The 18417-nt window shown below is 35.3% G+C and overlaps 2 protein-coding genes across 2 annotated transcripts in view; one reads left to right on the top strand and one right to left on the bottom strand.

The window, feature by feature from the left end:
• The window catches only part of LOC140844845 (uncharacterized), a 144267-nt gene extending 128141 nt beyond the window's left edge, over nt 1–16126 (bottom strand). Inside the window, exons 1-2 of the mRNA XM_073217769.1 lie at nt 16044–16126; nt 757–1307 (exon numbers count right to left, since the gene is read on the bottom strand). Coding sequence (XP_073073870.1) covers nt 757–1307; nt 16044–16126 — 634 coding nt within the window. The remainder of the gene's footprint in view (nt 1–756; nt 1308–16043) is intronic.
• LOC140845303 (uncharacterized) overlaps nt 1–18417 on the top strand; it is a 286923-nt gene that overhangs the window by 259236 nt on the left and 9270 nt on the right. The window lies entirely within an intron of this gene.

Genomic DNA, 18417 nt, shown 5'->3' with positions numbered 1-18417 from the left:
TGTTAGTGTGTGGGGGTGTTAGGGGTGCTAGCGTGTGGGGGTGTTAGCGTGTAGGGATGTTAGTGGGGGGGTATTAGTGTGTTGGGGTGTTAATGGGGGTGTTAGTGTGTGGGGTGTTAGTGCGGGTGTGTTAGAGTGTGGGGGTGTTAGTGTGTGGGATGTTAGTGGGGGTGTGTTAGTGTGTGGGGTGTTGGGGGTGTGTCAGCATGTGGGCGTGTTAGCGGGGATGTGTTAGCATGTGGGGATTTAATGGGGGTGTTAGTGTGTGGATGTCAGTGGGGGTGTGTCAGCGTGTGGGGGTGTTAGTGGGGTGTTAAAGGGGGTGTTAGCGTGTGGGGGTGTTAGTGGGGGTGTTAGTGAGGGTGTGTGGGGGGTGTTGGGGCGTCAGCGTGTGGGGTGTCAGTGGGAGGGTGTCAGCGTGTGGGGGTGTTAGCGTGTGGGTGTTAGTGGGAGTGTGTCAGCGTGTGGGGGTGTTAATAGGGGTGTCAGTGGGGGAGGTGTCAGCGTGTGGGGGTGTTAATGGGGGTGTTAGCGTGTGGGTGTGTTAGCATGGGGGTGTTAGTGGGGGAGTGTCAGCGTGTGGGGCTGTTAGTGGGGGGGTGTCAGCGTGTGGGGGTGTTAATGGGGGTGTCAGTGGGGAGTGTCAGCGTGGGGGGGTGGCGTGAGGGCCCCGCGCCCTCCTCTCCTCTCCAGCTCCCCGGATCCCGGCCCGCCCGGAGGCTCCGGGAAGCAGGGGCGCGGGGCGCGGGCTCTTACCTGGGCTCCGGCGAGGACGCAGCCGCCGAGTAGCAGCCACCCCCAGACGCGGGCCGACGCCCCCGGCCCGGCCGCAGCGCGGAGCGGGGGAAGCTCCGCACGCGCACGTCGGCGGGCGCGGGGCGAACTCGCGGCGGGGCCGCGGCGCTGCTAGGGCGGCGGGAGCGGGGCCGGCGGCCGAGGAAGCCGGGGCCGGGCTGCCAGCACCCGCGCGCCTCGGCCCCGCGTCCTGCGCGCCGCGGCTCGGGCGGGGCTCCGGGGCCAGAGGCTCGGCCGGCCCTCGAGGCGGACCCGAGGGCGACGGACTCGGGGCGCCGCTGCCGCCGCTGCCAGCCTGCACGTCTCTGCTTCCCGGCGCTCTGTCCCGGGTTACAATGCCCTGGCTCTGGGGGCTTCCTGGGTCCTCGGGGAGTGGTCTGAAAGTTCCTTGCCCTCCAGAAGCCCAATGACCACCAGCCACCGAGATCTGGACAGTGTGGTTCAAGGCCAGGCGCGTTCTGCATCTCTGGCTGTGTACTGAACGGTCTCTGCGGCGCTCTAAAGTTCTCTGCCTGTTTCAAAACAGATCTGGGCTTCAATATTTATGGAGTAATGTCAGTTTGCAGCCTAAAAGATTGATCTCGGGTTGTAGACAGTTTTGAATCTCTCACATCTATTAAAGAAGAATTTTAGCTAGATACAGAAAGATGAATTTTATCACTTTGGATGATGCTCCAGATATTTAACGGAATTTAAAAACAAGACTGCTGTTCCCTTACTGCAACATTTCACTGTGATCCATATGCTAAATACCTATTGTGTTTTCTGAAGCTATGCAACATGCCTTATACATGTAAATGGTATGAATCATCTCCAGTTTATGAAGTGATTGAAAGAAATAGAAGATGACTTGTTTAATAATCTTGTATTCTTTGCCAATCTTCATTGGTTAAATATTAGAAGAGTTTTACAAAATTTGCTTGAAACAGAAGGAATGTTTGACAAATACTAAATATTCAAAAGCTGAAAACATAGGGGTGTAATTTACGTTCTGTCATTACTACTACACTGCATATGAACAAGTTAAATTCAAAGCTCCAGGGAAAGGAAAAGTTTATTTTTGACTTGGGTTGAGGAATTTATATTGAAATTACAACTTGCATAATGGAAATCAGTAAAAATAATTTTAAACATTTTCTAATACCGATATACAGAAGATTTTAATATTAATCAACAGCATTACATAAATTTGCTACAACTTCTACAAGATAAATTTGAAGAACCCTTTGTTATATGTAACTTATAGTTGCTTTTCAATTTATACACTACTGCTTTGAATCAAATATTAATAATCCTACATTGGCCCAAGAATTAGGAAACTTAATAGGCACAGATGAGAATGTATTTTTGATGCCAATGTAATACCTAAATTGAGATGTGGTGTAAGAATAAATTACACACCGACTCTCAAAGACTGCATGAAAATAAAAAGAATATACAGTATATCACTAATATATTTTATATCACTATTGTTTAGATACATTAGATAATTTAAATACATTTTTAAAATTAACTTCACTTGTTCTTTTTTACTTTTTAAAATTACATATTTGAATCATATTATATTTCTTTTAGGCAGAACTGTTCTAGTGACAAACTTAAGTTACCCTATATCCTTCCCAAAGAATATCCCTCTCACCACTCCTTTTAAATATTGTACTGGAAGATCCAGTTAATATAGTGAGAAAAGAAAAGGAAATAAAAAGAATAAAGATTGGCAAGGAAAAAATACAGCTGCCTTTGTTTGCAGATGACATGATTGTCTGTTTTTAAAAATTAATACACACAAAAAACCCTCCTGGAAATGATTATAGTAAGGTTGCAGGATGTAAGGTTGACACACAGAAGTCAATCACTTTCCTGTATATCAGGATGAACATGTGGAATTTTAAATTAAAAACACAATACCACTTACAGCAGCATAAAAAAAGAAATGCTTATGTATAAATCTCACAAGTTATTTACAAGATCTATATGAGGAAAGCAATAAAACATTAATGAAAGAAATCAAAGAACTAAATAAATGGAGAGAGATTGCATGTTCAAGGATAGAAAGACTTGATATTATCAAGATATCAGTTCTTCCACTTGGTCTATAGATTCAGTGCAGTCCTACTTAAAATCTCATCAAGTTATTTTGTGGATATTGACAAACCGATTCTCAAATTTTTGTGGAGAGGCGAAAGACCCATAAAATCAATACAATATTTAAAAGGAATAAAATTGGAGGACTGACACTACCTGACTTCAAAACATGCTGAAAAGCTATACTAATCAAGACAGTATGGAATGTGGTATTGGAGAAAAAAATAGATAAATAGATCAGTGGGATAGCATAGAGAGATCATAAATAGATTTCCACATATATATATATATATATATATATATATATATATATATATATATATATATATATATATATATATAATCACTGATAGCTGATAAAGAAGAAAAGGCAATACAATGGAGAGAAGATAGTCTTTTCAACAAATGGTGCTGGACCAATGGGATGGATGTGTAGAGCAAAAAAAAAAAAAGGAATCTAGACACAGACCTTACACCCCTCATAAGAATTCACTCAAAATAGATCATCAACTTAAATGTAAACTTAAAACTATAAAAGTAGAAGATAATGTGGGAGAAAATCTAGATGACACTGGCAATGACTTTAAGGTGTAACATCAAAGTCACACTCCATGAAATAAAGAATCTATAAGTTGGACTTAATTAAAATTAAAAATTCTATTCTGTGAGAGACAATATCAAGAGAATGAAAAGATAAGTCACTAACTTAGAGAAAACTTTTGAAAAACACATCTGATAAAGGACTGTTATCCAAAATATACAAAGAACTCTTAAAACTCAACAGCAAGAAAGCAAACAACCCAACTAAACAAAATGAGTTTTGGTAAGGATCTTAACATACTCTCACCAAAGAAGATCTACAGATGGCAAGTGTACATATGAGAGGATGCGCCACATCAGGTATCAGCAAGGAAATGCAAATAAAAACAATGAACTACAACTGCACACCTACTAGAATGGCCAAAATCCAAAATGCCAAATACCAAGTGCTGGTGACAATGCAGAAACAAAAATTTTCATTCATTGCTAGTGGGGTGCAATATGGTGCAACCACTTGGAAGACAATTTCGTGGTTTCTTACAAAACTAAACATTTTTTACCATATGATATAGCAATTGCACTCCTTTCAACCCAAAGGAGTGGAAAATTTATATCCACACAAAAACTTGCACACAAATGTTTATAGTATCTTTATTCAGAATGTCAGACCTTGGAAGCCACTAAGATGTCCTTGAGTAGGTGAATGGATAAACTGTGATACATTCAGACAATGGAATATTATGCAGTACTAAAGGAATGAGACATCCAGGCTTGAAAAGACAAGGAGGAAACTTACATGCATATTCTTAAATGAAAGAAGTCTGTCTGAAAAGGTTACATACCGTATGATTCTAACATACAAAATGCCGGAAAAGGCAAATCTGTGGAGACAGTAAAAATATCAGTGGTGCCAGGGGCTAGGGAGGTGGGAGGGATGAATAGGTGGAGCACAGAGGATTTTAAGGACAATGAAACCATTGTCCTTACAGTTTTGAGTTTTACATTTAAGTTGATATATGGTATGATACTATAGAGGTAGATGTATGTCATTATAAATTTGTCCAAACCCATCAAATGTACAACACCAAGAATGAAACCTAATGTAAACTACAGGCTTTGGGGATAATGATTTGTGAATGTAGGTTTATTAATCATAAAAATGTAGCACTCTGGTGGGGGATATTGATAATGGGGAAATTTATGCATGTGTGGGGAAGAGAGTATGTGGGAGATCTCTGGACCTTCCACTCAGTTTTACTGTGAACCTAAAGTGCTTTAAAAAATAAAGTCTATTTTTTAAAAATTACATCAAGAACCCAGTATAGCTCCAGGATTAGGATACCCTTTTATTTTACTTTGAGAAATATGTTTATTCTCCATTTAGAAAATATTTTTGAAAATATTGCTATGTGAAAAGATGACTGCTTTCCCAATGTCACTAAAAATAAAGGTTTAATGGATAAACTGAATTTTCCATTACCATAGTCCAAATGTATAATCCATTTATTTTGTAAAAGACAATGTCAAGAGGATGAAAAGATAAGCCATAGGGATTGATTGTTGATGCAGACTGCTCACAACTCTTTACTTGGAGTCCTAGGTAATTTGTACAGGTTCCTAGAAAAAAATCAGTGAAGCACTTTGGGACAGTGCTCCTGGTGGGTTAAGAATGACTTAGAAGGTAAAAGAATCAGAACTGAGAGACAGGTACACTTGTCTACATGGGAGAGTCAGATAGTATAAACTGTAATCAGTCTCCTGTGAGTCTATGTGCATTGATTTTCAAAAAGTTATATCTCCCAGTTACTGGCTAACTTTGAAGTACATACTCTCAAAATAAAATATTATTTGACTCTAAGGATTACTGCAACCCTCTTTTAAGAAAAAGAATAAAAAATTCCCACTATATCATTATAGGAACTATCAAGAGTCATTCTGCCTAGCAGATTATCAATAAAAAATTCTCAGCATTTACCTGACATGCAATTTATTTCTGATGAATAAAGTTCACCCCGCTTTAGATTTGTATGAGTAATACAGGAAACAACATATGTTCTCTCTTCCGATATTCTACTTTATTGAAAGTGTGATACTCCAGAACTGCAAAGAGCTGTGTGTCTTGGAAAGTGGAAGTACACTGATTCACCACTGAAAGGTATTTTACTGTTCTTGTCACTGAGAAAGCATTTTTATTCCTTTAGCAGTTATTAGTTCCAGCATCACAATTCATTAAGGATTCAAAGCAATTATTTCATGGAAGGATATGTAAGTATCACAGAAAAGAGGCCACAAGGCTAAACATATTTCCAATGTCAAAAAGACTCATTAAACAGTTCATATATCAGCACAACTACTTCAAATGGTAAAATTTCATCCTGTGTAATCCTTTTGCCAATTCCTTTTGATGGATTTTCCTACTAAAGTAAAGTGACATGAGGAATTAAATCCTTACAAGAATGATAGGCAGTTTTTTCAAATTTATTCAGTATTTCAGCTGCTACATATAATGTCTGAAATACATTGAAAAAACTGTTTATATGATGTATATTGTGCTTCTGAATCCCCATGAATTCACTTTAGAGGGCAAATCTGTGTCGTTCTGTGACTTTGTCATCTCAAGATGTTGAGGGTTCTTACGGTTTCCTCTGCTCTACCCCAGGGTGGACATCTCTACAATCATGTAAGGCAATGACACAGTTATTTATACTTCACATTTTAAAAAGGAACTGAGGTAGCTTATCTGATGGTAGTAGGTAAAATTGGGACTCTGACCAAAGAACAGTCACTTTTCTCAGTCAGATGACTCTAAAGTTTAAACTATTAAGTACATGCTCATTGTAAACTGTAGAGAATGTGCTCAGCTAAGCATTGTGGGACATATTCTCCTAAAAGAAAAGCTAATGAAAAAATGCAATTTATATAAATGGAGATGATTTTTAAAGATCGCTGTTACTATCGATGAATGATGTGAAGTTAATGTTAATAATTAACTACAAGGCAGTCTGAATTATGTAACATTTAGAATTGCATAAAATATTTTGTACTCCTATGATATTAATATAATCAACATCATACCACTTATTTTTTTTTTAATTTTAATCATTCCAGTTTAAATTCAACAATGTTTTTATTTCAATTTATTATTTTCCCCTGTATTTATGTTTTGTTTATAGTGGCTTAACATATGAAAATAATGCTCTGGCTAACAACAAATCATTCAACTATTATAGATATCTTACCTGCGTAATTTTTTCCAAAGATTTTTAACCTACACCACCATGTGGTGATTACAGATGTAAAAATCATGAGCTCCAGCCTTCAAAACCACATTAAATTCTTAGTCAAAATGAGTACATAAACATGAATCCAAGTGGGCAACATGCCCAGAAAATAGGTCAGATGGCAACCATGACTAAACAGAAACAAATTCACTGAATAAATAGCCAGGAAAAGCTAAGGTTTGAAATGCGTTGATTTGAATGCCATGCCTTCTGACCCAATGCTGCACCTCATTTAACAATTAACAGTGTTTGAGAGATGACTGGCTTAAACTTAGTCCTATGCCCCCTGGTTTTGCAAGTGCAGTTCAGCTCAAAATGAAAAAAATTACATTTAAGAAAAGGATATCCCCCAAAAATGAATCTGTTAAAATCTTTTGAATAATTTTTGTTTTTTTATAATGTTGATCTTCAGTCCTGGAAATGACTCCACAGTATACCCATTTCTGGCAGTATTTTGATAAAATAAGTGGCTGTTTGGTTTTTCTAGTCTTATGATTTCCTCTTAAATCATATTATCTTATTCTCTAAACTAAGTTCATGTATACAAACACTAAAAGTATGTTATTAGATTATAAGCATCATGTAGCCAGGGAAAATGGCTTTTTAAGTTTATTGTGTGTGTATATATATATATATATATATATATATATATATATATATATATATACATACAGATATATATATATGTAAGTGTATATATAATTTATACATGTATCTTCTATATATAAAATAATACAGTGTGATAAGGCCCAACAAAGTTCCAGTAAACATTTATCAGCTGAGGAGTCTCTCAGTGTGCACACTGCACACACCTATATATTGAACAAGTCAAGGCCTCTGCTGCTCAAGCAACAACTGTCCTATGGCAGGAAGTCTACCAACTTGCATATTTTCAGTAAACAAAATATGAGTAATGAATAAGGGCATGGGGAGGAAACATGAAAGAAATTTCTTTCAAATTTAACCCAAAACCCAACATTAACTCCTGATTCCTGTCGCTAAACTATTATGCGGCTCATTCTCAATTAGCCAGCCTCCACTCCCCACAATCCCCAGTATTAATTCTCTAATCAGAAATTTTCAGAAAAAGGAGACAATTTGATTTAATTCTGATACAAAGGCCATTGTTTTATGTCTGATTGAAAGCAGAATATGTTTCACACCTTGAGAGCTGACAACATCTCAGAATAAAACATTCTCTTGAATGTTTTAAAGGAATTTTTTCCAATTTCAGTAGACAAAACAGTGATTTAGTAGAGCAATAAGGCAATACTTTGTGTTTGATATAAAAGTCTAACTTTCAATATCTCCTGGACAGAATCCAAAATGAATAACTGGGAACATATATCTCAAGAATACACCACAGTGTTTGTAAGTATTTGAAAGAAAGTAGCAACATTTCAGAAAATATTTGTGGAGCAAATATAAATTTACCTTGGTGAATAATCTTTATACGTAAGACATTATTTTTTATTGGGCAAATACTTGAAAACTACTTGGGTCAATAAAAAGAAATCTACAAATAATCAAATAGTCAGGATTCAGGGTATTTGAATTAAATATATTTGAAATAAATATATACCATTTAGCCTTCTGGTGTTCTGAGGTTGACAGCAATGAGTGTATGTTTTTGCCAAAATTACATGAGTAGTGTTAATTGTTATTGGTTGAAATATCAGGCTTTATGATGTGATTTCCATGATTTTAACCTAGCTAAATATTCTAGTCCATACAGTCAGGACTTAAGGATGAACTAAAAGCAAACTCTGGCAGTAATACTTCATTAGCTGCTTTCTCACTTTCCTTCCTTCTAAAATTTTCTCAGTGCTTGTATGAAATTCTTGAACTTACAGTGAAAATATTTCTAACCTTTATATATTTGTAGAGTTTTTAGTGTTTGTTTGTCTTTCCCCAATATAACATCTGTGTAAGAGGTCTGGATTTCTGAATTAAAATCGTATTTGCAAAATGCTTTGAAATCCACAGTGGAAGAAAACAGGAAAAGTAAACATATTTTCATGTGACCTGACATTGACCAATTCTATCTAAAAACAGTAAAGTGCTTATATCCCCTAAGTTGGATTTGTAAACAACATAAAACACCTGTCATATTAAACATAGATCTAGATTCCACTAGAGATCAAGTCACTCTTAGGTAAAGAAAGTTACCAGTTTTATACAGAAGACCAAATGCATCTGCACAATTAAGTGATTCTTTATTTCATTCTGAATTTCTGCTTCTATGCAAACAAAGATAGTGATGATCTCAAGTCCCTGGGTGCCACTGGGACAATGAAACCAACAGGAGATCATATTCTACATTTGATATAAAAGGTATTTTCCAGGAAAGGGTAGAGGGATGAGAGCAAGTGGTTTGGGGAAGATGGGAGAGGGACTAAAAGTGCAGACAAGGGAGTTCACATTTATTAAACCTGACTATGGTGAGGCATTCTAAGTACTATTAGCTACACAAACTGCACACAGGATCACTGAAGACAGCCATAATATGTAGGTGATTCAGATGAGGATTTTCTTTCATTACTGCTGTTTTTTAATTGCCTGTGTGGCTTGGAGTATCAGTTCTAAAACAATAGCTAAAACCTGTATGTACTTTCAAAATCACTGCATATTCTATGTGTTTCTGTTCGCCAATTCCTGTGGGGACATGAAGTTGTAACTGCAAACATGTTGAAAGTTTGTAAAAGTATTTCATCTTCCAGTAGCCAGAGCCCCTGTAGAAAATGTCATATTTGTCTACTTTGAGTTTAAATTTCCAAAAGAGAGTTTTAAATAAGGTACATATTTTAATTCAGATAATAACTATTCTAATATAGTGTAGATAATAAAATCCCTTAAGATGTTTTAATTAGTTTTCTTTGTAATACTTTCTGCTTTCATCAAAACTATCTGCTGTCATAAAGAAGGCTGATATTTCAACCTACAGTATTTAACACATATATTTTTGGCAAAAAACATATACTCATTGCTTACGGCACAACCTTAGAAACACCATAAGGCTAAATGGTAATAGTAAGTTCAGTGAGATTGGCCGGCTGTTAGAATGTATGCTACCACAATAGGGCATTCACTTACTTCCTTCATTTTTATCCTTATATAAACATTGTGCTAAAATCTTTCACTTTACAAAGAACAGGACATACTGAGGTCACCAAATGAAGATTTATTACCTGTATGCCAGAAAATAAGGAAATACAGGAAATTTCAAGCCTCTGGAGGACTGGAAGACCAGCTGTAACGTTCAAGATGCAATGAAAACTCAGACGAACCAAAAGACAGTGCTGGAGACCTAGGCGTCTCATCATCTCCTGGGAAGCCAGCTCTCTCTTCGTCCCCATCCTGGTGACTCCACCCTACTTACCAGTCAGTTCCCTTGTCAGTTTCTCCCTAAATAACTCATGCTTACACTTACAGTTTTTACTTTTAATGTCCTCTCTTGAAATCAAATGTCCCAAGGAAGAGGATCAAAATATATTTTTTAGCAACCCTCTGAGACAGAACATTCTTACTGGGTTAAGAGTTCTCTCACCATGTCACCTCCTAGGTTGGTAGGCTTTGGTATATCCAGCCATGCAGCCAGCAACCGAGGAGCCACTCTTGAACAGCACTGAGATGACAGGCACATACTCATGAGCACATTCTTCAAGTTGAGAGGCTAGTAGGCAAAGATGGTACAACCCCAGGTTTGCGGTTCAAGGTGGCTCCCAGGAATGTGCTCTGTCCTGATGGTGTTGCACCTTAATATATGTGTCACTACAACTGGTGGCCCCACAAAACATGGATCCTTATCACCTATTCCTGCATGCTGAACTAACGAACATTAACTAGAAGGTCTGTCCTAGTCATAGTATCTATTCTAATTTGTTGCAATTAGTGTAACTTCAGTTTTAAGGAGGAAGTTGTGGTTGGATTTTTTTCAAATTCATTTGAATAACAGATTAAGAGCTCCATTTTATTTCCATAGAGAAATCTTGTTTCAAAAATCCAAGTACCTGACATGTTTATAATAGCAACCCATCTAGCTTGCTTATTATCTAACATTCATTAATAGAAATACCATTTGCTACCACAGTGCAAAAGAGTGAAATTATAGTTAAATTGGAAACTCTTATCTACTAGTATTCTGTTCATTTTTTAATAGACTTTATGTTGGGGGGCAGTTTTAGGTTCACAGCAAAATTGAGCAATAGGTACAGGTTTCCCTATATCCCCTTCTCCCTCAAATGTATAACCTCCCCAATATTAATATCCCCCACTAGAGTGGTACATGTTTACATCTGACAAATCTACATTGAAGCATCATTATCTCCCACAGTTCATAGTTTACATTGGGGTCACCCTTAGTATTATACATTCTATAGGTTTGGATAAATGTATAGTGTTATATATGCACAATTACAGCATCATATAAGGTATTTTCTCTGTGCTCCTGTCTATTCATCTTTATCTTCTCCCCACTGCAGCTAAACTGATGTTTTCACCATCCCCACAGTTTTGCCTTTTCTAGAATGTCACATAGTTGGAACCATACAGTATGTAACTTTTTCAAGTTGACTTCTTTCATTAGTGTTATGCATTTAAGTTTATTCCATTCATTTTTCTTTGATGATGTGGATGAAGATGAATGGCAATTCAACAGCAGGATATTATGCAGCATTATATAATTAATACCAAAACATAGAATTTCTTAAGGTGTTCACATAAAATTTTTATTACAAGCCTTAAATAATAAATGTCATAAGTGATAACCAAGCATGACACAAAGTGTACCCAATGGGTATCTTACTGTCTTCTAGACACAGAAAAATTTTGTTCAATTCTTTCAGAAATTTAGAAAGCCTATCATGAAATCAAACATTATGTCACAAAATGGTTTTGATATCTGAATGCTAGAAATATTCCTAGTGATATTTATGCAAAATAATCAACTTCAGTTTTTTTAAATCAAAACATCATTATTGTTTTGCAATTTCAAAAGGAAAAATGAATAACTCCATGCTGTCTGAAATGAAAATCACCAGGACAAGGGTATTTAAATTACATGAACTTTGTTCTAACATTTGTTATGTTGTTGCAAGAAGAAACCAAGATTAATAAAAAGGTTGTACTATTAAAAAAATAAAGAGAAATAAAATTAAACACCAATCACCAGAATACTTCCCTGCAAATGATGTAGACTGCTTCAAGCTTGTGCTACAATCTTGTTTGCATTTTCTCCTTTTTTCCTATAATAATGATTTCTTGTTATAAAGGAATAAGACATGTCTCTTACTTACAGAAATCCTATGTGGAAAACTTAAGTAATATATGTGAAGTACCTTAGAAAGAAGCCCAGTTGTTTTGTAGAGAGCGAAGTGCACTTTCAATGTAATAGAGCTTTGAGTATGAGGTGAACAGATGGTCAAGTGCTATTATTCATGACAAGTTAGTTCTATGAAGCTGGAAGTCACACTTTTTATCATGAGAAGTCATAAGAACATTATCTAAATGTCTGTTCCTCAGCTGCTATAAAAAGATTTGACAAGATAAAACTCAAAACTCTAAAATCTCAAATCCCTTCCCTTTGCCTATCTCATATATAGTTCATACAGTTCAAAGTTCCTACCATGCCATTCATCAAACAGCTCCATGTAGAGAGATCTTGACAACACCAAGGACTTAGGAAAAGGAGATACTTTAACAGACATAGTTTATTATGGAGATGGGAATTTGATGCTGAAATTAGGTTGAAGTTGAGAATTCTTAATTTTTACTGACAACAGAAATGGCTGTAAAAATGTGGGACCTTTTGACCTTCTGTTTCGAGCACTGGAATAATTGCAGCAGAAGCCAGAATGACATATACAGTGAGTCACTGTGTGACAGATGAGAAGCAATGAGAAAGCTTCAACATTCCTTTAAACCATGCAGGCTTGATGTGATTTCCATAGGCACAAAGTGAATCCTGATCCCTGTTTCACACAAATTTTTCAGGTTGACTTCTATCATTAGTATTATGCAGAGATTCTCAAATCTGACTGGGAAGTTTTCATAAAATAAAGATTCCTGGACCTCCATCGCAAACTAAACTCAAAATTTGAGAAGTGAGGTACAGAAATATCTACCTATTTTTTAAATGTCCATGTCATTTTTTGATGAGGTTGGTACATTAGTAAGAAGAATGAATGGACTTTAAAGAAAATTCCATTTTAGCACCTAGAATTAAATCTCCCTCTTCCTGGATACATACATTCACTAGAAGTAGCTACATATTACCTCACTCATTTCTTTTCTCTTCTGAGCTTTCTCTTAATTATTTCTTTGTGACCATTATATTAATCTGTAGCTAATTAAACTAAACAGTAATAATTTTAAGCTTCATGGAACAAGGTTTTATTAGCTTTGCCTTTATCATAAAAGGTAACTGCTTTTATTTATTGATTGTTTGGAATTTATTTAATTTTATGATATTAGTGGTTAGAAGTAATAATAGGAGAACATGAATATAAATATATAGGAATGAGTCTGCAATTAATTAGTTCTAAGATTTATAGCATTGAGTAACAAATTTGGAGACCAAGACTTTCCTAGTTTTAATTGTGTAAACTTGTTTCATGTATAGATACAAAATCTTGCTAGAATATAAAGATCACTTTAATGATTAATTAAAAATATATTAAAAGTACAAGTACATGTTCCCACATAACATTTATAACTTAAGCTACTGACAATAGATCTCTCAAACAAGTGTTAAGGAGAATTCTTTTTTCCAGAAATTTTAAATTGGCAGGAAATATGGCTTAATGTGTCATACTCTTATTTAATAAAATGCCTCAAAAGACAGGACTATAGTGCAAAAGCAAAGAGTAGATTTCAAGTGAATTTTGAAAAAAAGGGGAAATTTAATTAGATATCTTAGATGATCACACATTCAAACCCAAGCTGCTGTGTTGCTTAGAATAACTTTAAAAGAGAAAGGCTAAAAATGTTGATGTTTCACTTCTTGTTACATGTCATTGTAATATAAAGATTAATAATATAGAAACTGGAGCCCAACTGTCTGGATTTAAATTCTGCCTCACCAATTCCTAGCTGTATGACTTTGGACAAGTTATTTAACCCTTATGCCTCAGTTTCTTCATCTGTAGAAAGGGAACTTGAGAGCACCTACTTCATATGCTTGTTGTAAGAATTAAATGAATGAATACACATAGCAGAATTAATTAGCATCCAGTCTTTACATAGTTAGCATCCAAGAATATTATCTACAATTACTGTTTGCTACTATTATTATTTTCTCTAGAATAAAAAATGGTTGGGAGGAGTTAGTTTGTTGTTGAAAACAAATTTTATTAGTTGCTATTTAATGGGCTGAGGGGGATTTTTTCAAATTTAGATATTATATATTGCTCATACCACTTTTCTTTGTCATCCAATGGTATTCTATGAACACAGTCATATATATTTATCACCTAACTTCCACTTTAAAATAATTGGAGAAATTAATTCCTCAAAGTACCTTTAATTTCTCAAAGTACTTTGTAACTCTCTTAAAGGTCTTTAAAATAGACTAATATATATATAATATATATAATATATATATTATATATATTAGGGCAGACTAAACTCAAACATTTCAGAGTTATGGACACATGAAAATTTCACTGCATATGCGTATCAGTGGTTTTAAGCTAGGGCATATAGAGTCCACACTATGAGTACACCCACTATGTATGGCATTCGTGTTGGTGTCACAGTGAAGGCAATATCTCTGCCCTCAGCCAGGAATTTCACCAGGATATTCCATTAGTCATAAAATATAAGCAAAGGCAGGACATTTCAGAACATATTTTTTAAGTCAATAGCTAAATAATCATTTTTTAAATTTTAAAATATTTTTGTGATTTACAGTTATGTTTATTATTAAGAACATTTTAAAATGCATAGAGGGATGGAAGAAGAGCAAAAATCACCTGCACTCGCAACCAGCGATAAAGTTTTTTACACTGCCAGCCTACCAATATTGCCCCCACCTTCCACCCTCCATCCATTTTCATACAATATGACCCAATTCTCCGGCGACCATTAACCAAGTCCAGAGGAGGTTTCTGATCAGTCAGTCACAGCCCCTTCAGCAGGAACTTATTTGAAGATGAGAAATTTCAGAGCATATACTATATCCATCTTATTTCTCTGTAAAGACTTTAGTGAAATAATTTTCTAGATTTGACAAGGCTATCTTTTGCTAAAAGTATTCTTGAAAATTTCTAGCTTTAATATATGTGTTGTTATAAATGTGTTGTTGATATATGTTGTTAAAGAACAAAAAATAAATATTTAAAAATTGCCCCACCAGTTTCAAAATCTGCCTGTTGTAATAAAACAATTTAAATTCATTAAGAGGACAGTCATCTGGAGTCTACTGGGACTGCCTGACTCCAAAGTCACACATTTTACTTCTACACAATCTTGCCTAAAGAGATGGCAGAGCTGGTATCAGGCCCAAAGTATCTAAATATATCAGGACCCAAGTCTTTCTTTATCGGGCAAATTCATTTTATAGCAATTACAATAAATAAATACATGGTGCTGCAGGAAAATTAATGGAAGATATTAGTTTATATTCTTTACATGAAATCACAGTTACAGATTTTTCCAGATATGAAACAGTACAGTCATTGACATAAAATATAAAAACTCAAAACTATAGTCATTTATTACAATCAAAGCACATTCTCATTTTATAATAGTCCTTTTCCTTAAATACAAAAGGGATCAATTTCAGCTGTCCAATCAAAATTTGAACTTTCTAAAGAAAAGCTAGCAATGTTTTCAAAAATAGAAAAATAATAATTCTTACATAATACATAAGAAATGCTTATTTATGAATTGGCTAAAATGCATTTATCATCCATAGATATTTATGTGCTTTATATTGTCATATTTCTGTAGTTATGACTTTAGCTACATCTATGAATTTGAGGTCATGATAGTTACTTTCTATAAACAACTTGCTGTGCAAATGTTTCATGTGTTATTCATTAGTTTAACTATAGTAAAACATTTGTAAACCAATGTGAAACATAACTTCAGCTTCTAAGTCACAGATTTTAAGTATTTGAGGGTCCCTCACTGCATTTGTTAAATAGCCTTAGTCAAAATGCCTCCCTATTCAATTTCTTCCATGAAAAGATCATGTTACATTCATTAATTTCCAAAATTACAGGTGCATATCTGTTTGTTTACATGACACTAAAAATTTAGATATTTAGAAATATTTGAAAAAATACAGAAATTTTCAAAATGTTATAGGAAAGTATCTTCTGCTCTTTCCCATCACCCTACCTATTCTCCTTCAGAGGTTTAAATATTTTCTTGTCTGACTGAGGCTGAAGATAGAAAGTGAGTTTTGCCTGGTTCAGCGCCATCTGCCCCACCCATCTTTTACCAGCAGTTACAGCTAGAGAGAACCCAAGTGTTTCTTCATTAGGCAGATCCCAAGGTCTGTCATTCTCTGTTTGGACTAACGGGTCTAGGAGGTCCGAGGCAATTCCCTTCACGGTGTTCTAGCAAATCTGCTCGATGATTTACTTTTGGATGGAATTTCTCAAGGACAAATGTGAGGGAGGTATTAGGGCCCAGAGGGTGGCCACAGACCCAAGCCAAATTCCATCTGTCTGAATAACTCTCATTTGATTTCAAACACAAAGAGGAAATAATATAATATTCACATCTACAAACTCCAAAATCAGTATTTGTTGTTAATCAGTCTTTTCTCATGTAACTACTTTTTTAAAGAATGCACTGCTCTGCTCAATACTTACCTTAAAATCTTTTCAATACTTCTTATATAATGTCATTACATTTTACAGTAGGAGAGACTGTCAAGACACAGTTCAGTACTTTCATGTTATTTAATGTTAACTAAAATCTCCAAGGAAATGTGCTTCATGGGTTTTTCTGTCCTAGTGAAAATTGTGTCGATTTAAAATGCACAAAAATAAAAAATTTGCATTAGCAATATGGAACATCTTAAGAATTTGAGAGATGCCTATTCTAAGGCACTTTTGATGAAAGGTCAGTGATGAAGGGTACAGAAATAGATACAGATATGGTTTCCCCACTCTAGGATTTAAAATATAGCTGAATGACTTCATGTAATTCATCCTTTCCTAAACTTACTTGACGATTAAACATATTACCCTTCAATTTTTAAAAAACAAAAATTGGCAGCCCTGTGAATTTTTATTTCAGTGACTATTCTCTGGAAACTATTTGGTGAATAAGATGTTTTACTTGTTTATGGGATTTTTGTATAGAGTGAAAGATATAAAGTAGCTTTGTAGAAGAAATAGAACTATTGAGGTTCTATTAGGAGTAATAGAACCCTATTTTTAAGACAAACTAGACAAAGCTACAAGGTCTTTGGCTTCCTGCGTTTACTTTGATGAGGCTTCAAGAACTGTTACACAACTGAGTTGAATTTTCCCTGCAAAAATGTTATGTTCACTTTTTCTAACAATAATTGTTTACTTTCCTAGGGAGGCGTGAAGCAAGCTAGCAAGAAAAGCCTGGCACCTTGAGTCATGTCTTGGCTAAATGGGTTTTTTGGGGGAGATTTTTGGTCTTTTATTCAGATCACATGTCATTCTTTCTAAACAAGATGTTGTATTCAATTGTAGGACAGGACCAAACACAGTACTAAGAAACAGGGAAAATGCTCACCTTTTGTGAAATCAATGTATTTTAGAAGCTATTGGCTGAAGGAGAAATTGCAGATTATTTTCTGAATGATTTTTTTTAGTGAGCTCTTTTGCACCTACAAAATGGAATTATTTTCAACTTTTTATCATAGTTTTGACCCAGAATGTATTCAAAAAACACTTAATGATTAAGTAATATCAATTGCAAAAATGACATAATAGGGGGAAATATTATATTTAAGGAAAATAAAATGAAAAACATTGGTACATATTATGGTGTTAGGGCAATATTAGTATACCATGAATCTAAAATTACATATAAATGTAAAACTCTTACATTTGATGAGTTACATATATCTTTCAGACTATTTCAGGTTGCAGACTTCATAGTTGTGTCTAAAATATAGTATAACCATTAAGGGAAATCATAAATAATTTTTATTTTATTTAAATTTACTCATTTATTCTTTATATTAGATAAAAAGTAGTGAGATATATCTGCAGGGAAATGGGACAACGGTTATGCTATTGTAAAACGTACTTAGCCTGTGAAAACAGCCCATCTTATTCCTTAACTTAATCTATATGCTCTTCTTCCTCTTCTAGCCACTTAATCAATTAAGTAACCTTGTAACCAGGACGTGAGATAGAAGTCCAGGGTGTAAATAAATCTACCTGGGTAAAGAATACTGAGATCCCTAACAGATAGTCACTTAAATAACCCTATTCTTAAGACAAAAATTCAAAGGAATTATGAATCTGATGTATAAAACATGCCTTATGCTGACCCCTACCCTAAAAGCCCTATTAAATGCCTAACTCTAAACCCTTAAGTGAGCCTCCTCTCTGAGGTCACCCGCACTCCCTTCGGAGTGTACTGTCTTGTATCAAATAAACTTTCTTGTTAATAAGCCAGCTGTACTTGTCTCTGAACTCTTTTCCATGATAAAGACAAGAACTCTCCAACCTCCACCTCTAGTGGTAAATGTCTTTTGTCACTTTGCTATTTCATTCAG

This window comes from Manis javanica, chromosome 12 (assembly GCF_040802235.1).
Source record: "Manis javanica isolate MJ-LG chromosome 12, MJ_LKY, whole genome shotgun sequence".
Classification (NCBI taxonomy): domain Eukaryota; kingdom Metazoa; phylum Chordata; class Mammalia; order Pholidota; family Manidae; genus Manis; species Manis javanica.
This window is presented reverse-complemented; position numbering and strand designations above follow the sequence as displayed.